Source organism: Gorilla gorilla, chromosome 21 (genome assembly GCF_029281585.2).
Source record: "Gorilla gorilla gorilla isolate KB3781 chromosome 21, NHGRI_mGorGor1-v2.1_pri, whole genome shotgun sequence".
NCBI lineage: Eukaryota > Metazoa > Chordata > Mammalia > Primates > Hominidae > Gorilla > Gorilla gorilla.
In genome coordinates this window covers 46,275,345-46,300,865 of record NC_073245.2, presented here as the reverse complement: position 1 = coordinate 46,300,865, position 25,521 = coordinate 46,275,345, and the positions used below count along the sequence as shown (strand labels likewise).

General features: G+C 42.5%; 2 protein-coding genes across 5 annotated transcripts in view; one reads left to right on the top strand and one right to left on the bottom strand.

Moving 5' to 3' along the window:
- On the top strand, window positions 1-22,946 carry EIF2S2 (eukaryotic translation initiation factor 2 subunit beta). Of its 2 annotated transcripts, none has more exons than XM_031005026.3 (9): window positions 1-236; window positions 6,815-6,992; window positions 8,805-8,908; window positions 13,739-13,874; window positions 14,859-14,959; window positions 15,570-15,718; window positions 18,645-18,701; window positions 21,775-21,860; window positions 22,472-22,946. In XM_031005026.3, the coding sequence occupies exons 1-9, from the start codon at window positions 222-224 to the stop codon at window positions 22,645-22,647; spliced, it is 1,002 nt and encodes a 333-aa protein (XP_030860886.1). In that variant the 5' UTR covers window positions 1-221; the 3' UTR covers window positions 22,648-22,946. The 2 variants fall into 2 exon arrangements, with proteins under 2 accessions (XP_030860886.1, XP_063558130.1); XM_063702060.1 differs by having other exon boundaries at window positions 62-296; window positions 6,739-6,992.
- RALY (RALY heterogeneous nuclear ribonucleoprotein) overlaps window positions 20,441-25,521 on the bottom strand; it is a 97,829-nt gene continuing 92,748 nt past the window's right edge. For 2 of the 3 annotated variants that reach the window (XM_063702062.1, XM_063702065.1), the window contains one exon: window positions 20,441-24,245. The gene's annotated coding sequence lies outside the window, so the exon portion shown is untranslated. The remainder of the gene's footprint in view (window positions 24,246-25,521) is intronic. The other variant, XR_010132208.1, reaches the window with a different exon arrangement.

Here is a 25,521-nt window from a genome sequence, read left to right as displayed (position 1 = left end):
AAGCGCGCTAGGTTGGCTCTTCTGCGCGCCTGCGCCTTGGCGAGCTCTGCGCAGGCGCATTTCCAACGCTTGGAGGAGAGGGCGGGGTGTCGTTTCCTTTCGCTGATGCAAGAGCCTAGTGCGGTGGTGGGAGAGGTATCGGCAGGGGCAGCGCTGCCGCCGGGGCCTGGGGCTGACCCGTCTGACTTCCCGTCCGTGCCGAGCCCACTTGAGCCGCAGCCATGTCTGGGGACGAGGTGAGGATCTGAGCCCGGCGTAAGGGCTAAGGATTGAGGCGAGAAGCCTAACCCACTCAAGTGTGGGAGAACGGGCCTGCGGCCTAGCAGCCGGCCGTCGCCATGTGGGGCAGCCGCGCCTAGGCGGCCCGGAGCGGCAGAGCCGGCGAGGACTCCGGAGCCGCAGGCTTGGCCGCAGCCCGCTTTCCTCGGGGCGGCAGCGCTGAGGCGGACCTCCTGCCGTGGTTGGCGTTTCCGGAATGGAGAGCACACGTTGAGTCGTCCTCCCGGAAGGGGCTCGAATGCCCGGTTAATAACCCCGAACGAGACTGGGGCTGGCGATCTCTGCATTCCTTTCTGCTGGGCACTGCCGTCCCAGCTCGCCTCACTGGGTGCCGGGGGTGCCAGGGGTGCCGCGAGGAGCCTCTCTTGGCTTGGTATAACGCGCTGGTTAAAACTTTCTAGGCTAACTTGTCGGGGCCGGTATCCCGCCCTTGTTTGCCTTCCTAGCATTGTTTTTTAAAAAGACGAGGGGGTGATGGGGTTAGAACGAGAGAAAAAGATTCTGCAGCCTCAGGAAGTGACTGACCTTCCCGGAAAGTTTCCGGGCGAGCCCCTGAGCTTCCCTTAACAGAGGGCTACCAGCGACGTGAGCGGGAAGTGCGGGCTGTGAAACTGGCTGGATCTTTTTCTACCGTGGTACTTGGATCTCAGTGAATTTCCTCAAATCCCTTTCCCTCAGATTTATCCTAGTTGATATAACGTCTAACGACTTAAAATGAAGTTGATGTTAAGTACTCCCAGTAGGTATTGCTTAACATTGGGGGAGGCCCCGTAAGGTGTTGAGAATTTCCTCAGGCAATAGGAAGCCTTGATCACAAGGGCAAAGGAATGGTCGAGAAAGGCCAGTAAATGTGCTCACAGGAAGTAGAATAATCTCCAGTTTGATTAGAGTTAAGGGGTGAACACTTGCCAAGCAGGTAATGACTAGTTCATGGAGGGCTGTGAAGACGAAGTTAAGGAATTTGGAATATATTCTGGACGGGATTCCAGTCTCTTACTTGGTTCTCACAACAGTCCTGTAAAATAGGTCTATTGTTGTGCCCATTTTAGAGATGAAAAATTTGAGTGTTACAGAGTTGTATAATGCCCATGATCAAATACTAAGTGGCAGAACCAGTAGAATTCCAGATTGACTAGGATCTTAATGGCTTAGAGAAACTGAAAGTTTGTATATGGTCCTTGGTGGTTATAGACATTGCTCTAGACTGCTGTATTTCAAAAGTTCTGAGAGTGGCAGTGTTTCACACTTGTTTTGTTTCTACTCATTTTTCAAACTTCTCATAACCTTTGGCAAATACAGTACTTAACGTGTGCAAGATTCCATGGGGTGTTATTCTGTGTATGGGTCAACTAGATGACACACAAGGTAGAAATAGGACCATCAACGTAGTGACTTGGAGGGCTAGAGGGATCATTTTTAGCAGTGGGATTAGGCTTTGAAAGAAGTGGAATATGAATGCATTACTGCTGGATGAACAGAATTTTGTGAAGCAAAGATGGCAGAACCAGCATTTCGGCATAGGACTTTGGAAGCCAATAAAGTATTAGTTTGGCCACTTAGGGGTGCCGGTCCAACTGTATTTTACAGGAAACCAGGGCCGAGGGAGATTAACTTGTCCAAGATCATGCAGAAAGTTAGTAGGACAAGAACCCTGGTCTTTGGCTTCCATTCTGCCAGGTAGAAGTTAGGAGTAGAGAGGGGTATGAAGAATAGGGTATAGGGCCTGGTTCCTGTAGTGCTGTTGACTAGGTAAGTATTTTTAGGCCATTCCTTTTAACATCTGGCTACTGTACAGACTTGTGAGGATCAGATAAAACTCTGTACTTGAAAATGATTTATAAACTGCCAAGGACTTTCCCAGAGTGGAAGTAATCCTGCCTGGTGGTCAGGCTAGACAATTAAAGAGGCTGCTATTAAAAAGTAGTTTTCTGTTTTATTCATATTTCTGTTTTTTTGTTTTTTTTTGAGATGGAATTTCGCACTGTCGCTGGACTGGAGTGCAGTGGCGTGATCTCGGCTCACCACAACCGCCTCCTGCTTGAACTGGGTTCAAGCAGTTCTCCTGCCTCAGCCTCTCCCGAGTAGCTGGGATTACAGGCGCCTGCCACCATGCCCAGCTAATTTTTTTTTTTTTTTTTTTTTGTATTTTTAGTAGAGACGGGGTCTCACTATGTTGGTCTTGAACTCCTGACCTTCTAATTCGCCTGCCTCAGCTTCCTGAAGTGCTGGGATTACAGGCGTGAACCACCATGCCCAGCCTTCTGTTTTTGGTTTTTTTTTTTTTTTGATGTATAATTGAAATAAACTGCACACATTTATTTTTAAACCTGGTAATTAAGCCAAAAGCTTGCCAAAACATAACGATTTTCAACCTAGTAGAACTATGATTTTTTTTGTTTGTTGTTTGTTTTTGTTTTTTTAGAGACAGGGTCTCGCTCTTGTTTCCCAGGCTGGAGTGCGGTGGCACAATCATAGCTCACTGTGGCCTCTGTCACCTGGGCTCAGGGGATCCTCCTGCCTCAGCCTCGCAAGTAGCTGGGACTACACGTGCATGCTCTTGCACCCACTAATTTTTTAATTTTTGTAGAAATGAGGTCTTGCTTTGTTGCCCAAGCTTGTCTTGAACTCCTGGCCTCAAACAGTCTTCCTGCCTCAGCCTCCCAACATGGAACCATGATCTTTAAAAAGCAGAATCCTAGAAATATGGCTGCTACCTGGTAAGGGAAAAGAAAAATCCCCTACTCAATAGGCATTCAGTAATTTTCAGACTATTTGTTAAAAGCAGCATCAATGTTTAATACTTGCCTGCTTGCTACTAGGTCCCATTCACAAGGAGTCAGAACACTGGGTTTTCATAAAATATGGTAGGGTGTTTTTGCAAAAAGAAGCTTTAAATTAAAAAAAAAAGTATTTGATTCAAAATGGGATGTGTGTTGTGTGAAGTTTATGAAACACAAAAGAATACAAAGAAAAACAGCAGAATCTAAGCCAGGCATGGTGGCATTCACATGTAATCTCAGCTACTCAGGAGGCTGAGGCCAGGAGTTCGAGGCTGCAGTGCGCTATAATTACAATTGAGAGTAGTCACTACATTTCAGCCTGGGCAACATAGTGAGACTCCCGTCCCTAAAAAAAAAAAAAAAATCCCACAATCCTATCACACAGAGATGGCAACACTTAGCATTTGTTCTGGTCACCTTTGGAAGGAACTTTTAGATCAATGTCTTGCTTCTCTGTGGGTTCTTTTGTGACTCACACCTGCTTCTGGGTATAGTATGACTATAAAGTTGATTTCTTGGGTAAGGTATGATCTATGAGAGGAAGCTTCTAATTTGATGAGCATCAGGGTAATTTTAGCTGGTATACCTTTTCTTTGCCCTCTCCAATCAAACGTGAGAAGTTGAAAATAGAAAATTTATGCTTTTGAAGGCTTTGTTGTGAACCTAAAATATAACTCAAGTGATCTGTAGTTTTCCATAAGTGCACTGTCAACAGCTATTTGCTTTTCAAATCCAAACTAGTTTCATAAAAGAAAACCAATTTGGAGTGTAGTCAGCTTATAATTTGGAAGCTAGAGATGAAAGTCTTAAAAAGCCATGATTTTAGTCAAGACTAACATGGCCTCATTTTTGGGGAGGTCTGCTTTGGGTGCTGCTTCGGGATCCCTGGTCCTTATTTGTAAACTGTACTTTGCAGGATGGTATGAATAAAATAAGGCAATGAGTATGTATGTTAAGTATCCAGACAGTAATTGAGAGAGATGTTAATTATTTCAGTTTATGATTCCTGCATGTTTATTATCCTTTACAAGGCTACAACCAAATTGTTTAGCTGTAGACCATAAGGTTTTTCAGGGGATAAGAAGGCACTTGTGAGGCTGTCTTCTGGTGATATCAGGATCCTTGCCATCTTCAGTCTGTCTTGATGAATAATGGTTAAAAGGCAATTAATATTCTAGGGAACTTGATGCTTGAAAAAAATGCAATAAATGGATGGTAATCCCTTCCAGAACCAAATTTATAGTGTCTAGAGTTTTGTCTGTCCTTTTGCCAAGTCTCCTATTTCTAGAATGAAGATGAAATGTAGCTACTTCCCTGTATTATTGCAGTACTCCTTGCAGTGGGGGACTCTTTCCTCTTTGCTCTTCTATCTTGGTAGGGACACTTCTTTAAGTTGGCCAGATAATGTTCTTCAGACTGACCGCATTTCAGATTTAATTGTTTATACAGTTGGATCCTTGTTAAGGGAGAAAAGACTAACTTTGAAAATGCTTTGCAAATACCATACTTCTCTACTGGGCAAGGACAGTAACTGTATTACCTTATTACAGACTGTAGCTTGGTTTCAGTCTAGTTTCATTAATGATCTTGGGACATAAATAAGTTTATGTTAGAATCAATTTTGGGAAGCTTTTGAGAGTTTTATATGTTTGGGAAATTAGAGCACCTGAGTTGATGAAATTTCAGTGATAAGAATCAAGAGAAAACCATGCTTTATGAATGGTAAAGTATTATATAAATTACAATTGCTAATATTTATCAAGTACTTACGTGCCAGGCACTATGGCAAGTGTTTTACATTTACATACTTCTTTAACCCTCCCAGTAACCTTGTGTGGTTTGTTGTCATTCTGCTACTTGTCTCCATTTTACAGATGAGCCGTGGAATAACACAGGTACAAGCCAGAGTCAGAATTTAAATCTAGTCAGATGGGCTCCAGACTTGTGCTTTTAAACACTTTACTATTAACGCTGTCCACAGCAGATCACTGGGCAAAATGCTGAATTTAAGCATGGTATTAATAGAATATGGAGAGAGATTGGTAAGGGGTTCAGGAAAAAAATACTTGGGATTTGAATCAGGTTCTATTTGACTTCAAAGACCCTGCACTTTTTTTTTTTTTTTCGAGACCGAGTCTTGCTCTGTCACCCAGGCTGGAGGGCAGTGGCACAATCTCGGCTCACTGCAAGCTCCACCGCCCATGTTCACACCATTCTCCTGCCTCAGCCTCCCGAGTAGCTAGGACTACAGGCACCCGCCACCTTCTGCTAATTTTTTGTATTTTTAGTAGAGACGGGGTTTTACCATGTTAGCCAGGATGGTCTTGATCTCCTGACCTCATGATCCGCCCGCCTTGGCCTCCCAAAGTAGTGGGATTACAGGCGTGAGCCACCGCACCCGGCCTCCTGCGCTTTCTACTCTATCAGGTGTCTGCCCTGTATGTTGTTTAAACTATTATGTCTAGATAACTTTTCTTTCTTCAAGTGATCAGTGCAAGCAGATAGTCTACAAATTATAAATTAGTTTTTCACCTACTCTATAGTGGACATTTAGATAAGAATAAGAGAATTCTGGGGCAAGGCATGGTCCTCACACCTGTAATCCTAACACTGGGAGGCTGAAGCTGGTGGATCATTTGAGCCCAGGAGTTCAAGACCAGCTTGGGGAGCATGGTGAAACCCCATCAATACTAAAAATACAAAAAATAGCTGGGTGTGGTGGTGCACTCCTGTAATTCCAGCTACTCAGGAAATTGAGGTGGGAGGATGGTGTGAGTCTGGGAGGTCAAGGTTGGATTCAGCTGAGATCATGCCACTGCACTCCAACCTGGGCAGCAGAGCCAGACCCTGTTTCATTTAAAAAAAAAAAAAAAGAACCTTTAATGTTAAACAAAAAGCAGAGTGAAATGTTGTATAGAGGTTTCTCTTACTCAGAGATTTGCTATATGAAGAGTTGCTGATGGATTTCCTTGAAGATTTGTAGTTAAAAAAAATTTTGTTTTTTTAATCAGGTCAAAAGTCTCTCAAGTCTCTATGTAACAGCCCCAAGTTACCAGCCTTGAATAAAACATTGATACCCCTGGCCAGGTGCGGTGGCCTACACCTGTAATTCCATTGCTTTGTGTGGCCGAGGTGGGAGGATTGTTTGTGCCTGGCAGTTTGTGACCACCTGGGACAACAGAGGGAGACCCCGTCTCTACAAAATAAAAAAATTAGCTGGGCATGGTAGCACATGCTTGTGGTCCCAGCTACTTGGGGAGCTAAGATGGTAGGATCACTTGAGTCCAGGAGGTTGAGGTTGCAGTGAGCTGTGATCATGCCACTGCACTCCATCCTGGGCAACAGTGAGACCCTGTTTCAAAGAAAAAACAATACAAAAAAATTTACACCCCGCTTAGGTATTGTTTTCCTATATCTGTAAAGTGAGGGGCATAGCATAGGTTGTTGCCAAAGTCCCTTCCCTAAATTCCATGATTCATTCAAATGTCCAAATTTGCTCATGAAACTGAAAGTGAAGTATCTGTGATACTTTACAAATTGAAAGATGTGTACATGTTTCAGTTCACCTGATGTTTAATAGTAACAAGAAGGTTGGGTGGACAATTTATTTTATTTTTTGGTAAACTCCCCTTTGGTGTTTTAATATATCACATACTCTTTTAAGAGTATGCCTTTTGAGGATAAAGCATATTTGGAATGTGAGCATCATTAAAAACAATCATTTGGTCCCTTTTTGTTTTTTGTCTTTTAAACAGATGATTTTTGATCCTACTATGAGCAAGAAGAAAAAGAAGAAGAAGAAGCCTTTTATGTTAGATGAGGAAGGGGATACCCAAACAGAGGAAACCCAGCCTTCAGAAACAAAAGAAGTGGAGCCAGAGCCAACTGAGGACAAAGATTTGGAAGCTGATGAAGAGGACACTAGGAAAAAAGGTGTGTGGTTGATGTAAGAGAGTTACTGTTGTCCTAGAAGCCCTGGTTCTATGAGCGTTTTGGCTTTTGTATATGCAGCGACCTCTCAGCCTGACAAGGCTGTTCCAGTGAAGTCAAGGCCATCAGTAGTCTGTATGCAGTGGACCTTTTTAGATTTCTGATAGGCTTGTTGCAGGGATGTTTCCATTTAATTCACAAGTTGCAAAGATGATGAAACCTTGCTGTTCCAGAGCTGGTTTTCCAGTTGAACCCATCAGGTCTCTTCTCTGACTTTTTAATGGTAGTTGTATTTGAGTGTGGGCAGAAAGAAATGGTACTAAGATAGGCAGTTTTGTGTCTCAGCAAGTCTGAAAATGTATATGAGATTAAAATTATAGCCTAAAGTATTTGGGTTTAGACACCAGCTTTAGTTACTTACCCCTGTGCTGTAACATAGACATAATTTGACTATTAGAGAGAAATGATTCTATAAACATTGTATGTGTCTGTTGAATATAACACTGTGCCAGGATAGAGACAACTGACATTCACTGAGCATCTGCCCTGCGCTAAGTGTCTTCTACATGTTTAAAACAAACTTAGAAAGTAACTCATTCCTGTTGTAATAAGATAAAATGGATTTGTAAATAGTTTCTTGAAAAACTTTGTAGCAGAAGGATCCTAAAATATTTCTAGTTTATAACATGGCAGGTCAAATGGAAAACTTGTTGAACAGAACCTATTATTACTCATTAATGGTAGGTAAAATTTCACTGATAACTTGTATTTACTGCACAGCCGTATTTTAATGAATGTGAAATAATTTGTTAGGCCTTTTGATGATTAGTTGATTCAATAAAATGTTGAGCTAGACAGTAGAATTTAGGTGAACAAGGCATATACTCTTAGTATTGAGTAGGGAGATAGATAAGCAAGCTGGTAATAAGTACCTCAGTTGGAGTAAGCAGAAGATACTATCCAGTCACTCTGGGGATACCTAACCCAGTTGTGGGGAAAGATGGATAAGCTTAGAGAAGGCTTTGGTGGAAGTAATTTAACCAAGATCCTGTGAGATGGAGGTAAGAGGGCCCACGGGAAGGTTTGGAGGTGAGAGACCTCACGTATATTGCAGTAGGAACTCAAAGTAGTTCAGTAGGGTTAGAACCAGAGATTGAAGTGAGGAAGTGAGGAAGGCAAGAAGCAGAAGTGGAAGATTTAAAGTTGGAGAGTTGGAAATTGTGTTAGAGCTCTGACTTTGTCTTGGGAACAATGAAGAGTGATATGGTCAGATTACTAAATAAATATTCTCAACATGGTCCCCTAACCAGATTTTTCCTGTAGATCTTTGAGATGACCTACCATTTTGTTTTTCAGAACCATAACTTTTGTGGCCGGGCGCGGTGGCTCACGCCTGTAATCCCAGCACTTTGGGAGGCTGAGGCAGGCGGATCATGAAGTCAGGAGTGTGAGACCATCCTGGCTAACGTGGTGAAACCCTGTCTCTACTTAAAAAAATACAAAAAATTTGCTCGGCGTGGTGGCACATGCATGTAGTCCTAGCTACTCAGGAGGCTGAGGCAGGAGAACCGCTTGAACCCAGGAGGCAGAGGTTGCAGTGAGCTGAGATTGCGCCACTGCCCTCCAGCCTAGGCGACAGAGCAAGACTCCATCTCAAAAAAAAAAAGAACCATAAGTTTTGTGATTGTGGCGGGACTAATTAATACTCAGTCAATCTTTTCTGGTGACTTGATTAATTCATGAACTATGTTTGTGTAACTCATAATTTGATGCTTTGCCTTTTAGTTGTTAATAATTATGCCTTGGTCTTTTTAGATGCTTCTGATGATCTAGATGACTTGAACTTCTTTAATCAAAAGAAAAAGAAGAAAAAAACTAAAAAGATATTTGATATTGATGAAGCTGAAGAAGGTGTAAAGGTAGTATTGCTTTCTTGTTGAAGGTAAAATTTGACCTCTTGCAAGGTTGCTAATGGCTGATGTTTCCCTCTCTTTGACTCATCTCTTACTAGCTTTGCTTTTGTTATTAGCACTTAATTGCCACTGGTAGCGTCATTTTCTTGGGAGTGTGTCTGACTAGGTATCTTAAAGGGATTGTGGTTCAAGGAATTTAAATTTAGGTCTTACATATTGTATTGTGTGCCATTAAGATGATCACAAATGTCCCTTGTCCTTAACTATACTGAGATTTTTGGCTGTGGAGAACTATTTCTATGAGTGAGAAATCCTTTTGAGCAAATATTCCTTTGGTTTCTTAAACTTTTGGTAACATATTGAATATACACAAATTCATATGTGTACCTCTAAGCAGCAAAGAATGAACCACAGTGGTGGTTGGTAGCTGATGACAATGTGGCCTGTAGGCAAACCAGAGCACTCAGGCTAGTTTTATGGAGTTCTCTGATCTTGTGGATACTTGAGACCCTGTGAGTCTTATTACTGAATTGATTTCTAATACAAATATCTCAAAATTCTTTTGGACAGGGAGTAAGTAACAGGTGGGCAGGAAGGTGAATAGGAGGGAGGGTAGGTGGATGGATGAAAGGGGAAGGAGCTGAAGATCTGTTTTCCTCCCTAGAGTTACCATTTTAAAGACCCTGCCTAGGAATCACTTTAGCAGAATCCACATGTCTATTTATAAAACCCAAGACAATAGCAGTACACACACTCACTCACATAGAGAGAGCGCGCACACACACAACAGCAAACATACACCAAATATCTTGTGCCCTCTACTCAAAATTTTCTTTGATAAGTAGTTTATTTGCTCAAACTCAAGTGAATAAAGTACATCCCACATGTAGCAGGAAATGTATACAGTAATTCATTGGGTTTTAGAAATAATGTCATAATTTTATGACAGTTAATTCAGTAAATAAGTATGAGTGATTACAGCAAGTCAAGCATTTGAAGTATTGTGTGGTAATTGCTAGAGTACTGAAATGAGTAAGATATTTTTCCTGTTTGCAGAGATATTTTGGTTCAAGGATAATTTAGAATCCTTGAGAACAAGCTGGTTTTATCTGGATTCATCTTGTTCTCTCCCTGCTTGGGGATTCTCTTTTCCTTCTACTATAGGGAAATTGAGAAAAATGCTCAGATTATAGTCAGAAATGGGATTTAAATATCCTGGGTAACAGGGCGACACGTAGAGATGTGCTACAGAAAGTTTTGCTTAACAAGGCTTTGTTGGTTGATTCCTCCAGTAGCTTTTATTGGAAGATTAGTTCTAAATAAGTGCTTGAATACTATTTTTGAAGGCATAATGTAAGAGGATGTTAGAGGTATCCTGGTCATCAGGCAAGGCACGGACATTCACTTGAAGGGTTTTTGAGGTCTTGGGCTACTCTCCCACCTGAATTTTCAGACCATCCGAGAGGGCTTTTGAAAAGCCTTGAAAAATGCTTTTTGCAGACTGGGCGTGCTGTCTCATGCCTGTAATCCCAGCACTTTGGGAGGCCGAGGTGGGCAGATCACCTGAGGTCAGGAGTTCAAGACCAATCTGGCCAACATGGTGAAACCCCATCTCTACTAAAAATACAAAAATTAGCTGGGTGTGGTGGTGCACACCTGTAGTCCCAGCTACTTAGGAGGCTGTGGCAGGAGAATCGCTTGAACCCAGCAGGTAGAGGTTGCAGTAAGCTGAGATAGCACCACTGCCCTCCAGCCTGGGCAACAGAGCGAGACTCTGTCTCAAAAAAAAAAAAAAAAAAGAAAAAGAAAAATACTTTTTGCCATTCTCCACCTTCTGCTGTGTCTTGGTGTCAGTATGGAAGTAGATCTTACTGGGATAAAATAATAATAGTATAGCACTAGAAGTTGGCTAGTGTATGCTAACTTATATTCAGCATTTCTAAGTTCTTATTTATTGACTTAGAGACTAGGTGAGTATCTGGTGTCCTGTTTGTATGGTATGTAGCTAATACCATGGGCAGATTTATTTATTCACTTATTTATTTGAGACAAAGTCTCACTCTGTCGCCCAGGCTGGAGTGCAGTGGCGTGATCTCGGTTCACTGCAACCTCCGTCTCCTGGGCTCAAGCGTCCCTCAGCCTCCTGAATAGCTGGGTTTACAGGCACCCGCCACCACGCTGGGCTATTTTTGTATTTTTGGTAGAGAGGGGGTTTCACCATGTTGGCCAGGCTGGTCTCAAACTCTTGACCTTAGGTGATCCGCCTGCCTTGGCCTCCCAAAGTGCTGGGATGACAGGTGTGAGCCACTGCGCCTGGCTTGCAGATTGGTCTTGATAGCCACATGTGGCACTAAGACTACACAACTGGATTTGGGATGCCGAATCTGAGCTTTATTTACTCCCAGCTATTCCAGCTTTTCTGCTGGTAAGATTTCTGAAATAACTGTAGCCATTGTCCCAGTTCAGGATGTAGGCACACACAAAATAGATATTAATTAATGAGTAAGGTTGACAGCACAGTTCAGGATAGGGAGCTGGATAAGCTGGTAGAAGAAAGGAGAAATCAGAAAGCTGGTAACTGAGACTGGCCTTTTCTGCTCTTCTGGGATGTTTATGACTCATTTCTAGGTTTTAATATGCCCTGTTTACATCCATGCCTCTGGCAACTAATCTTGGGGTCAAGCTTTACTTTGTTTCCATTCCATTCCATCACTTGATCCTAATTCCCCATGGCTTCTGCCTTTCCCTCTTTGATAATGTCATCTACTGGAGTGATGCCCAAAGACCACGCCACAGACTGGTGCCAGGCTGACTGTTGTATAATAAAAAATAAATATTTGTTCTTTACGTTCTTGGCTCACAACTGCTAAAATCCTTGGAATCTCCAAAGTGATAACAGGGTCTTTGGTATGCTAATGAGATTTCTGAAATGACTATAGCCATTGTCCCAGTTCAGGATGTAGGCACACACAAAATAGATACTAATTAATGAGTAAGGGATCCCTTATCTGGGGATCCCTAGATAGCTTTAGGATGGGGGCTGGTCACCAGAAGTAGAAAGCTATGATTTTAGAGGGTTGGAACTTTCAGTGGTCCCCCTGCCACCTCCAGAGAGGGAAGGTGTGGAGATTGAGCTCAGTCACCAGTGGTTAATAATGTAATCAGTTGGCCAGGCGCAGTGGCTCACACCTATAATCCCAGCACTTTGGGAGGCCCGGGCCAGTGGATCACCTGAGGTCAGGAGTTTGAGACCAGCCTGGCCAATATGGTAAAACCCCGTTTCTACTAAAAATACAAAAATTAGCTAGGTGTGGTGGCATGCGCCTCTAGTCCCAGCTACTCAGGAGGCTGAGGTAGAAGAACCACTTGAACCCGAGAGGCGGAGGTTGCAGTGAGCCGAGATTACGCCACTGCACTCCAGCCTGAGTTACAGTGATACTCAGTCTCAAAATAATAATAATAAGTAAATAATGTAATCAGTTGGTCATACCTTTGTAATGAAACCCCTAGACATGGGTTTGGAGAGCTAACATGCTGGTGAGCACAGCAAGGTGCTAGGAGGGTGGTGTCCCTGATGTGGCAGCTCCACGCCTGCCCTCCTTGCCACCCCTCAGCTCCCACCCCCATAACTTGTCCTATGCATTGCTTATGTTTGGCTGTTTGTGAGTTGTATCCTTTATAATAAATTGGCAGTAGTAAGTACTTTCCTGAGTTCTATGAGTTGTTTTGGCAAATTATTGACTCTTGGTGGCGAATGTGGGAACTTCCGAGTTTATAGCCATGTTGGACAGAAGCAGGCAGCATGGGAACCCAATACGTGGTGACTGGCATCTGAAGTGAAGGCAGTCTTGAGGAACTGAGCCCTTAAACCTGTGAAATCTGATGATAACTCTGGATAGTGTGTGTCTGAAATAAACTGGAGGACACCTAATTGGCATTGGAGGGTTGGTGTGGAAAAACACATATTTGGTGTCACCCGGAAAAATCTTTCCCAATGACTATATCAAAATCACTTAGAAACTTCTTTAAAGTACTCCTGAACACTGTTCCTGCTGAAGATCATCAATCCGATTTAAACTTTTAAATTTTCTCAAGTGATTCTTTTTTTTTTTTCTTTGAGACAGAGTTTCCCTCTTGTTGCCCAGGCTGGAGTGCGGTGGCACGATCTCAACTCACTGCAACCTCTGCTTCCTGGGTTCAAGCGATTCCTCTCAAGTAGCTGGGATTACAGGTGCCCGCCACCACACCCAGCTAATTTTTGTATCTTCAGTAGATATGGGGTTTTACCATGTTGGCCAGGCTGGTCTTGAACTCCTGACCTCAGGGACCCACCTGCCTCGACGTCCCAAAGTGCTGGGATTACAGGTGTGAGCCAAGACGCCTGGCCTCTGCCGTGATTCTGACAGTAGCCTGGTTTGGAAACAAGGACAATAATTATAAGATCCTAAGGCTGAAGAATAAAGAGATGAATGAGGGGGAAAGATCCCACAAGTGTCTTGAAGAATTCACAGTTCAAATGGCAGAGTCTCTGTGAGCCAGTTTGGTCCATTTCTGACAGGCGTTTCTTATCTGTAACTTCAATTTTGAATATGTGATTTTTTTCCCTGCCAAAATAATGTCAGCCCACGTCATTTTTAAAAAAGAACAGGCTGGGTGTGGTGGCTCATGCCTGTAATCCCAGCATTTTGGGAGGCCAGGGCGGGAGGCTCTCTTGAGGCCAGGAGTTTGAGACTAGCCTGAGCAACAAAGCAAGACCTCCTCATCTCAACAGAAAATGTAATAAAATAAATAGAATAGTCCCAGCATCAAATGTTCAGACTCATCTCACTTTCTTAGGATCTTAAGATTGAAAGTGATGTTCAAGAACCAACTGAACCAGAGGATGACCTTGACATTATGCTTGGCAATAAAAAGAAGAAAAAGAAGAATGTTAAGTTCCCAGATGAGGATGAAATACTAGAGAAAGATGAAGGTAATGCTGAGGACTCAGCAGCACATTTAGAGGTTACTGAAGCCTTTGGCCCTGGTCTCCTTGATGGGGGTGGAGGGTGCCTTTAAAATTTTTTTCTTGCCCCTTATTTCTACTGACTGATAATGGAAGCTGAAAGGAAACAGTGTTTGGCTTGATAATGGCAGTTAAAGAATTTGTTAACTGTGATTACATTAAAAACATACTGATGCAGGCTTGGGAAAATTACTATAACCGGATTTTTTTTTTTTTTTGAGATGGAGTCTCACTCTTGTCGCCCAGGCTGGAGTGCAATGACACGATCTTGGCTCACCACAACCTCCGCCTACCGGGTTCAAGCGATTCTCCCGCCTCAGCCTCCCGAGTAGCTGGGATTACAGGCATTCGCCACCACTCTCGGCTAATTTTGTATTTTTAGTAGAGATGGGGGTTTCTCCATGTTGGTCAGGCAGGTCTCGAACTCCCAGCCTCAGGTGATCCGCCCGCCTCGGCCTCCCAAAGTGCTGGGATTACAGGCGTGAGCCACAGTGCCCAGCCCCGATTTTTTAATTAAAAAAATTTTTTTAAACTCGTGTTTACAGTTTTATTAGTTTCTAAATGCTATAGGGTCTTTAGAGAACTTTTGTCAGTAGATGAGTTTTATGGATGTTGATGTTTCTTAAGTGCTCAAAACAGTTGGACTCTTTTTCCTCTAATTATTCCAATGCATTATTTTATCTTTGATTTGTTAAACTAAGAAACATTTCAGTATGTTATCAACTCCTAATTAGAGAGGTCTCTATTAAGGGCCTTTTTTGAAAGTCATAACATCCCTGTTTCTAAGGAAAAGGGTTGTGAGCTTTGGTTTCTTTATGCTTAAGGCTGTTGTGAATGCAGCTGTGGAAGGGAAGACAGATGTCTTTGAAACTCTTCATTTCTCTAGACCCACCCCACTTTTGTATTGTAGTAGGGCCCACCCCTCATTCTTAAAATCTTTTTTATCTGTAGCTCTAGAAGATGAAGACAACAAAAAAGATGATGGTATCTCATTCAGTAATCAGACAGGCCCTGCTTGGGCAGGCTCAGAAAGAGACTACACATACGAGGAGGTAAGACAAAATCTGTTGTGAAAAGGGGCTAAGCTATTCACTAGTGCTCAAAGAAGAGCAAGATAAATCTTATTGGAACGGCCGTTGAAGTAATGACTGATGGTGGAACAGATGCAGAGAGGTCACACAGCCAGTGCACAGCAATTCCTGGTGCGCACCCGTGGGGCAGCCTGCCCAGAGTGCAGCAGTCATTGTAGTACTACTCACTGTCCCCACCTGAATTTGTGGACTGCTGAGGGCATGCAGCCCTCTAGGAATTAGGAGGGCAGTGGTCAATTAGCTAATTTAGGGCCAGGGTACTCTGGAGTTTGCTAGTTTGGGCTTTCCTGAATCTTACTTTTCCATGTATCATGTACTTTGCCATAGAAACAACAGAATGAGTGGTTGTTCATTCATTTCACTTTGGACAAGGAGTTGCTGAGCATCTATAATGAACCAAATGCTGGTTGGGGATGAACCTCTGCCCTCAAGGAGCTCCCAGACTTGTAGTAATGCATGTGTATATTTAATCAGAAGTGAAGTATTTGCTGTTAAGCAACATGACTCAAAGGGGAACTTTATACCCCTGCAGTTACTAAGTGTATTCATGAATACCACTTTATTTTTATAGCTGCTGAATCGAGTGTTCAACATCATGAGGGAAAAGAATCCAGATATGGTTGCTGGGGAGAAAAGGAAATTTGTCATGAAACCTCCACAAGTCGTCCGAGTAGGAACCAAGAAAACTTCTTTTGTCAACTTTACAGATATCTGTAAACTGTAAGTTGGTTAATGGAGTACCTTCATCCCAAATACCAGATTCTCATTGCAGTTTTAAGAATGTTAAATGTCCTTATTGTCGACTTTATTATAGATGGAAAGAACACACAGGTGTAGGGGTTGAGGGAGTTCACCGTTCAAGCCTGTCATTTTCTTCAATTCATAAGTCTCAGGGCTGTTTTATTTTATTAAAGATACGGTCTTGCTTTGTCGCCCAGGCTGGAATGCAGTGGAGTGGTCATGGCTCACTGCAGCCTCAATCTCCTGGGCTTCAGCAGTTCTCCTGCTTCAGCCTCCTAAGTAGCTGAGACTACAGGTGCACACCACCATGCCCGACCAATTTAAAAAAAAAATTTTTTTTTTTTGTAGAAACGTGGGTCTTGCTGTGTTGCCCAGGAGGGCTTGTTTTATTAGTGCATTCAGAGGTGAGAGAAATCAACTCATGCTGACCCACTGAGGATGGATCCTAACTAGATGTAGTGAAGAGTGAGGAGGCTCAATGTAGTTCTCAGACAGGAGCCTTGGGAGCCCAGGGAGTGGAAAGGCTCATCAGTCGCTCTAGGATAGGCCTGCCAAGCAAGCAGTGAGCTCAGGGAAAATGCCTGAATTTGGGTGCCTCTTCCTTGGATGATCATTGCCAGGACACAATTGATGAGATTGTATCTTTCTTAATTACCATCACATTCTATGCCAGAGTCAGCCCTGGGTTACTGTCTGGGAATGGCTTTTCTCTGAGCTCCTCAGCTGCGTGTTTTCTGGCAGTTTCCTTAGGACGACTGAGTTTATCCACTCTTTGTTCTTTAATTTCCTAAGTGCTACATGCTTGTTGTAGAAAATATGGTAAACACAAAAGAGAGAATATTCACTCAAAATTTTACCACCCAGAGATAACCACTTGTTTTCATTACTTACATATATTTAAATAGTTTAGATTTTTTTGGCTAATGACAATAGTAGTATATACTCATTGTAGAAAAATTAGAAGATAAAGACATGCTAAAGAAAATGGAAAATCATCTGCAAAGTCCACCATTAAGAGGTAGATAACTGCTGGGCGCAGTAGCTCACGCCTGTAATCCCCACCACTTTGGGAGGCCGAGGTGGGCGGATCACAAGGTCAGGAGTTTGAGACCAGGCTGGCCAACATAGTGAAACCCCGGCTCTACTAAAAAATACAAAAAATAAGCCAGGCGTGGTGGCACGTGCCTGTAATCCCGCTACTCGGGAGGCTGAGGCAGGAGAATCACTTGAACCTGGGAGGCAGAGGTTGCAGTGAGCTGAGATTGTGCCATTGCACTACAGCCTGGGCAATAGTGTGAGACTCCGTCTCAAAAAAAAAAAAAAAAGAGGTAGCTAACTTATCATAATTTAATATTTTTCTGTTTAGCCAGTTTTATGTACATATTTTAAAAATAAATTGCTATCATACTGGTTTTTAACCTATTTTCTCAATATATTGTGAAAGTTTTACTCATGTCATTAGTCTGAGTAAGTGTTTTAAACAGCTACACAACATATTTTAACAGTTCCATAAGTTGGACGTGGCTGCTCCCAGGTTTTTATTATCAGAGGCAAAACTTCACCGAACATCTTTATACACGTATCTTTGCAGTAGCTCAGGATAGAACCTTAAGGCAAGATGAAATTGCTGAGTTAAAAGGAATGGATATTTTTATGGCAAACATTAGCACATTGCTTTCTAGCAAGGTCGTGCCAGTTCATACTCCCGCTAGCAATGTAGGAGCTTACCTATTTTATTATATTTTTACCAGTTCTCACCTATTGCATTTTGGGGAAAAATAGCTTAAAAATTGTTGTAGTTAGCACCTGCTTGTTGGAACAAGTTCAAACAGTGCCACAGTATAGATTTAAAAAATGAAATGAAAATATTGAATGGCATTGCTCTATATTTGTGTTTTTTATTTTATATGTGTATGTACATTTTTTTTTTTGTATATTGAGATATTTCTAAAAGTAGAATACACCCTTGAATGGACTTATTTAACCACTCCTCTAGTTGGTGAATATTTAAGATGTTTCCATTTTTCTGTTGTGCTACCATGGAACCCTTCTAGACATACACTTTCTTTTAATGAAAATTTTACACAGGAAATATATATGGATTAACATATATATTTATTAGCCTGTTTGATAACATCCAAGTATCCATCACCTAGGTTTGGTATATGTTGAACTTTTGACACATTTGCTTCAGATTTTTCTACTTCTTTAAAAAGAAGGTTTTATGCTATTTTATGATAGTCTCAAAAACAAAAGAAAAAGGTGGTTTTATAGTTATAATTAAGGCCACCTTTGTATCTTTTCCTGGCCCCTTTTTCCTTCCCAGAGGAAGTTGTTATTCTCTGAAGTCGGTGTTGATGTTTTCCATCCTTGTTTCTAGATGCTTACGCACATGTATGTAGTCATAAAATGTAATATGGTCTTATGGGCATTGAAGTGTAAACAAGTGCTATCTGGCTGAGTTCACATCTGTAATCCTGGCACTGGGAAGCTGAGACAGGAGGATCATTTGAGACCATGAGTTCCACACCAGTCTGGGCAACATAGTGAGACCCCATCTCTACACAAAAACTAAAGAATTAGACAGGCATGGTGGCACACACCTGTAGTCCTAGCTACTTGGGAGGCTGAGATGGGAGGATGGCTTGAGCTCAGGAGTTTGAGGTTACAGTGAGCTATGATCATCACTGCACTCCAGCCTGGGCAATACAACAAGACCCTGTCTCTTAACAATAAAAAAAGTGGTGTCATATACTGTATCTTTATTTCAAAGTTTAAATAAACGATGCAGTGAAATTCACCTAATAGCTAAATAATCACAGATCAAAACAATGAACAGATTTTTTAGAAGTTTGGTGAGATTTCCATGAGAGATAAAGTTTATATATTTTGATTTTCTTTTTAGATTACATCGTCAGCCCAAACATCTCCTTGCATTTTTGTTGGCTGAATTGGGTACAAGGTAAGAAACTATATACATTTACATACAGTACTGCTGGACATTTCATAAGAACCTTTCTTGAAAAGGATATGTGACACACTTAGAGAAAATGTTCACCTGATTATTAGAGAAGCTTTTAGGCCAGTGGAGGAGTGAAATCACTTCATTTCTGTGGGAGAGCTTGGCTGCTTAGGAATAGGGCACAGAGTTGACATCTGAACAGGCCTGCTGGTGTACCAACCAGAGGACCACAGAACTGCCATGTTTAGACTTTCCTGTTACTAACTGAAACTCTTGAGTCTTTTTATGGAGCAAATATTAGATTTTTAGAGGAATTGGTTTTCTTAAAGTCAGACTTTTTTTTCCTAAATTGGTAAAAGGCTGTTGAAGAAATACAGCTAGTAAGTTGATGAGTGGCACTGGAGAAACCATTGAAACAGGGATCTGTGATGAAATAGGTACTTACCTGTCTTTAGGGCTCACCTTTTGAAGGCACTGAGCAAGTCATTCCCATTCAGGAAGGCCAAGATCTCATGGACCCCATGCCAATGAGTTTGACTACTATCTGGAAGCCTAATGTCCCTTTAAAAATAAGTAATGTAGAGTAGGTCATGATAATGATGACTAATGCATATTGAGCACCTCTTGTGTGCCAAGTGCTTTTTTGGGTGCCATCTCAATTAATCTTCACAATAGTTCTATGAAGTAGAAAGTAATATTCCTATCTTCACGTTCGGAAACAGGTTCAGTAAAGTGAAGTTGTAGTTGGTCACATAGCTAGTTAGTGGCACAGTCAAGATAGATACAATCAGGTCTATCTGTCCCTGCAGCTTGATCACCTAACAGGCTTGACACCTGTGCGTCACTGGCAGTACAGAGATAATTAAGGTGTTCTCTTCCTACTCTCTTTAAACTGTTGGGATTTGCTACACTTGGTGTGGGGTTAAGGGGTAATTTACTTGACCGTGGTGGATATGTAGGCTCTGTTGTAGAAGAATTGTGGGTTTTGTTGTTTTGTTTTTTTTGAGATGGAGTCTCGCTCTGTCGCCCAGGCTGGAGTGCAGTGGCGCAGTCTCGGCTCACTGCAAGCCTGCTTCCCGGATTCACGCCATTCTCCTGCCTCAGCCTCCTGAGTAGCTGGGACTACAGGCGCCCGCCACCACGCCCAGCTAATTTTTTGTATTTTTAGTAGAGACGGGGTTTCACCGTGTTAGCCAGGATGGTCTCGATTTCCTGACCTTGTGATCCGCCTGCCTCGGTCTCCCAAAGTGCTGGGATTACAGGCGTGAGCCACCGCACCCAGCATGTTTTAAATATAAATTTGTTACCATCGTTATTTGTAACTTGCACAAACTAATGAGGGAGCAAAAGCTAGCATTGTTTTTTCTATTGTTAGAATAATCTAGAGGTTTTGTTAGAGGTGGGATAAACTACTATAACAAGTTGTGGCCAGTAAACTTATGGTCAATGGGTTAAATGGGTTTTTGAGAAAATTCCATTTATTTTGACAGTGAATGAAAAAGAATTTCTACATCAAGCATTGGAATCACTGTAGCCTGGAGATTAAGGGTTACAATCTGTGGAGGAGGAAATTTAACCCTGCTTGACTGAATTTTGTTGTTTCACTTTATGATTTATAATTTTGAATGAATGATAATATCTAGCCTAGAGCTTTGCTTTCTCAAAAGTGCCTGTCAACAGTTTCCTATCAGTTTATCCTAAGTACCATTGACAGTTTGTGGCTTGTGATTCAACTTTCCTTTTTTTTCTTGAAACAGCTTTATTGAGATAACAGCTTACAAATTTAAAGTATATAATCCAGGAGAGTCCCACTCGGACGTCCGTCTCTCTCGCGAGAGAGAGCTATTCTTTCTCTTTCTTTTGCCTATTAAACCTCCACCCTTGGACCCCTCCCCCCCCAAAAAAAATATATATATAAATAAAATATACAATCCAATTGGGTTTTTTTTTTTTTTTTTTTTGAGATGGAGTTGTGCTCTGTCGCCCAGGCTGGAGTGCAGTGGCGTGGATCTTGGCTTACTGCAACCTCTGCCTCCCAGGTTCAAGCAATTCTCCTGTCTCAGCCTTCCCAGTAGCTGGGACTGTAGGCTCCCACCACCACGCCTGGCTGATTTTTTTGTATTTGTAGTAGAGACGGGGTTCCACCATATTGGTCAGGCTGGTCTCGAACACCTGACCTCAGGTGATCAACTCGCCTCGGCCTCCCAAAGTGCTGGGATTACAGGCGTGAGCCACCACACCTGGCCCCAATGGTTTTTAATATGATCACATATTAAACTTAATATGTATAACTGCTACCACAATCAATTTTAGTATATTTTTATCAACTATACTTTTAACCATGCCTGAATCAAAATATTTGGTGCTTAGAATTTTAAAAAACAAACGTAGCCCCTTTCCTGTTTTTATATTTCTAGGTCTCTCCTTTGCCTTGCTTTGTACATGGTATGATGCAGTAAAAGATTTTTTCCTTTGTTGGATGGACTGTCACACACAATGAAGGAATCAGTTTGTTTTAGACTTAAAATCAATTATAAATCTGATTGTTATCACTGGAGATTTAATTGGATTTGATGTTAGTATGGGTACATCATTAGACGCAAACTATTTAATTAAAAATAAATTTTGAGGCTGGGTGTGGTGGCCTACACCTGTAATCCCAGCAGTTTGGGAGGCCATAGTGGGAGGATAACTTGAGTCCAGTAGTTTGAGACCAGCCTCGGCAACATAGGGAGACCCCTCCATCTCTACCAAAAAAAAAAAATTAGCAGGGCACAGTGGGGAGTGCCTGTAGTCCTAGGTACTTGCTAGGCTTAGGTGGGAGGATTGCTTGAGCCTGGGAGATTGAAGGTGCAGTGAGCCATGATCACGCCACTGCACTCCAGTCTGGGCGACAGAGTGTGAGACCCCGTCTCATAAATAAATAAATTTTGGGAAACCAAGTAGTATAGCACCAGTCCTAGAGTTTATCCTATGCTACTGAATATATTTTAAGTTCATTAAGTTTAAAGGTGCTGGAATTTGGTTCCTTTAGGAAAAAACAATAATGAGATATCTTTGTTTTCTTTCATAGTGGTTCTATAGATGGTAATAACCAACTTGTAATCAAAGGAAGATTCCAACAGAAACAGATAGAAAATGTCTTGAGAAGATATATCAGTAAGTGTATAATTAATTTCATTAGATCACCCTGAAATGTTCTCATCAGGCTGCAGTGTTAGAGGAAGAGCCATTTGATTGCAGTGAGCTGGGAAAAGCTGGCCTTAAAAAGATCAGAGACAAAATGATAGTGAAAGGGAGGTGGCTCTTACCTACTAACTAGGGGTATAGATAGAAAAGGATTTGGATTTTTAAAGAAAGCCTAGCTGATTGAAGCTGCTGGTTGATTGTAGTGCTAAAGGCCAAGTCAGAGAAACTTGCCTGTGATTCAGGCCTGGCCTTGGCCCCCTTTTGTTCCTAGTTATTTAAAATTGGCATGTCTGTTAACATGTTTGAGTGGCTCTCCTCTAGACAGAAACGAGAATAAGCAAGCTGGCAGGCTTCCTTGCATCCTGGGGCATTGAGTATCAGCCCATGTTTAGTGCCGGAAGTGCCACAGCAGACAGCTTGTGTTTTCTTACCCCTCGAATAGCTGCGCTTCCCTGGTCTGGGTGCCCAGCTAAATTCTCAGCCTGGGCTTGTGGAGTTCTTTGTAGATGTATTTAAGAAGGCAGAAACTTCTCTACCTCACTGCAGCCACCAGGTAATTCCGTGTGTTGCTTTATTTGCAGAGGAATATGTCACTTGTCACACATGCCGATCACCGGACACAATCCTGCAGAAGGACACGCGACTCTATTTCCTACAGTGCGAAACTTGTCATTCTAGATGTTCTGTTGCCAGTATCAAAACCGGCTTCCAGGCTGTCACGGGCAAGCGAGCACAGCTCCGTGCCAAAGCTAACTAATTTGCTAATCACTGATTTTGCAAAGCTTGTTGTGGAGATGTGGCTGGACAGGTTTGCCATCAGAGTGGATATACCGTTGTATTAAAAACAAGATAAAAAAGCTGCCAAGATTTTTGGCGAGTGGTTGGCCTGAAGTCCTTGCAAGACGCTGATGCTCAAGCTGTTGACATACTCATTGCCTACTTTAACACCTGTCAGAGAAACGTGATATGGGGTAAGGAGGTGCTTTTTTAAAATCGTTCATAGACTTCTGTAAAATGCAAGATAAATTAAAGTTATTATAACAGTGATTCTTTCAATTTGGTTTGTCCTTCAGTTTTCTTTTCTATAAATGTGCTTGGTGAAATCAGCAAGAAACCAACCATATAAAACAGTGTGTGCCAGGCTCTGACTGAGAAACTGGACAATGGCAGGCGCTTCATCTGGGCAGCCATTTTTCTTCTCTGCTTCTCTTGAGATACATAGTTAAAGTAGACACGGCCTCCCACGCGAGTGTGGTGGGACCTTGAAACTTAGGAGGATTGATTGCCTGTTTTCAGTGTCCAGGGAATGACTCCATAGATTTGAATTCTTTTCCGTATGTGGGGATGGTTGCTACTACCTCACCGCCAAGTCCTCCCCCAGCTGTTACCACATGAGGGAATACAAGGTGCTAGTTATCCTCCTTCCTCGTTGGCCACTAAGAGGTCTTAGAAACATAGCCTGTAAATGTGTCTTGTAACTGGCACACTAAGAAAGATCCTAGTTGAGCATCTCTCTTGGTGAGGAAGCGATGTGTGTGCGGTTCAGGAAACTCCTCCAAGAGGAGGAGTCCAAACAGGGATGCCAGAGGAAGCTTTCCGTTTTCCTAGCCAACTTGTGTTCTGGGTTTGAAAAAGACCCACCACAAATGCTTTTTCTATTTTCTGATTTAAAAGTCGCTTTTGAATATGACCATGAGAAACCAAGAAATGCTGCTTGTGTGGTGCTCTGCTTCCTGAGGATTTGGCTGGAAGGGGATTCTCCGCTGGCACATGGGAGAAGGCCATCTTCTGTGTCTGTGCTGTGATCTGCCTTGTTCTCACTTGCTGAGGATAAGGGCATACACGCTGCTCCTCGCTTTCTTGTTGCCAGACTTCGTACTAAGCAGCTCAGGAGCAGTCATTCAGACCCGAATGTCTTGACTGTGTTGTTTTTAATCACTGTGACCCTTAAAGTACAGGCCAAGTGTTGTCAAACACCTTGGCTAAAACAGTGGAGGGTGATGGGGTAAAGCAATAGAGGGCCCTCAACCCACACACTGGCTGAAACTGCCACCAACTGCCACAATGAACCCAACTGCTGTTTATGCCATTTTCCTTTTTTTGTATCTACACCCACACGATTCCCAATGTTGGATATTTCTACATGAATAAAGCAAGGATCAGTGCCTCTTACGTAATTAACGCTCCATTGCTTTTGTGTATGTATGTGTGTTTGGTTTATTTCTTTACTTAGTGGCACCCTTTAGGAGAAGGAATGATACTCTTCAGTTTGGTGACAGGTTGACAAAGAGACTGGTGATTTCAACCCGTTTTTAACTTCATTCTTGAAGCAGATTCTCAGGACTGATGCAGCCCCTGTAAGAGTCCAATTGAGATAACTGACTAAATTGGATTGAAAACCCATGAAAAATAATGGGTTGCCCTATGTTACTCAGACACAGTAGCATCAACCTCTTCTGTCTCTACTGTCTCTCTCACCAAACACAGCTCAGCTGAAGGAACCTTGCAATGTGGTGACAAAGCAAAGGCAATCAAGAGCCACTTTCTAGTTTTGGAAGGGAACCAGACCATCATTTCCAAAGTGTCTTAGGAAACAACGTTGAGGACTGTTCCTAATTATGAAAAGGAAAAGGAGGGGGGTTCCATGGTAAAGAAAACTCAGAGTAGGCTGGGCGTGGTGGGGAGGCCGAGGTGGGCGGATCACAAGGTCAGCAGTTCACGACCAGCCTGGCCAACATGGTGAAACCCTGTCTCTCTCTACTAAAAAAAAAAAAAAAAAAAAAAAAAAAAAAAATTAGCTGGGCATGGTGGCTGGCGCCTATACTCTCAGCTACTTGGGAGGCTGAGGCAGGAGAACTGCTTGAACCCAGGAGGCGGAGGTTGCAGTGAGGCGAGACCCTGCCACTGCACTCCAGCCTGGGCAACAGAACAAGTCTGTCTCAAAGAAAAAAAAAGTCAAGAGTAAGTAAGTGGGTTTCATAACTGCCTGACAAGTCTTTAATATGGTGTTGTGCATTTTCTTTTGTTTTTTGAGATGGAGTCTCACTCTGTCACCCAGGCTGGAGTGCAGTGGCAAGATCTCAGGTCACTGCAACCTCTGCCTCCTGGGTTCAAGTGATTCTCCTGCCTCAGCCTCCCGAATAGCCAAGATTACAGGCACCCGCCACCTTACCAGCTAATTTTTTGTGTTTTTTAATGGAGACAGGGTTTCACCATGTTGGCTGGGCTGGTCTCAAACTCCTGACCTCAAGCAATCTGCCCGCCTTGGCTTCTCAAAGGGCTGGGATTACAGGCATGAGCCACCGTGCCTGGCCAGTGCTGTGCATTTTTATCAGCATATAGAAAACATGCAGTTGCAGCTCTACTTTTTAGAAAACCTTGATTCCATGCCCCTCACTCCCACCTACAGGAAAGTTTGAAAAGCTTTTCCTGAGGTGTCTACCTGGCTCACTCCCACACTTCCTTGGGTCCCTGCCTACTATAAAGATGTTTTCTCCAGCACACCATAATGTTAAGTGTTGAGAGCAGACACTTTTGTTCACTCATGTATCCCCAATACTGAGAGCAGGCAATGCCTAGAAAGTTGTAGGTGATACGTATTTGAATGTGTTTCTTTAAAGGGAGTATAAAA

Bases quoted from the DNA above. Each gene is read 5' to 3' on its own strand.
- EIF2S2 (XM_031005026.3), top strand. The intron at 15,719-18,644 runs GTAAGTTGGTTA...TTTTCTTTTTAG, and splicing joins TTTACAGATATCTGTAAACT to ATTACATCGTCAGCCCAAAC. The intron at 21,861-22,471 runs GTAAGTGTATAA...CTTTATTTGCAG, and splicing joins TGTCTTGAGAAGATATATCA to AGGAATATGTCACTTGTCAC.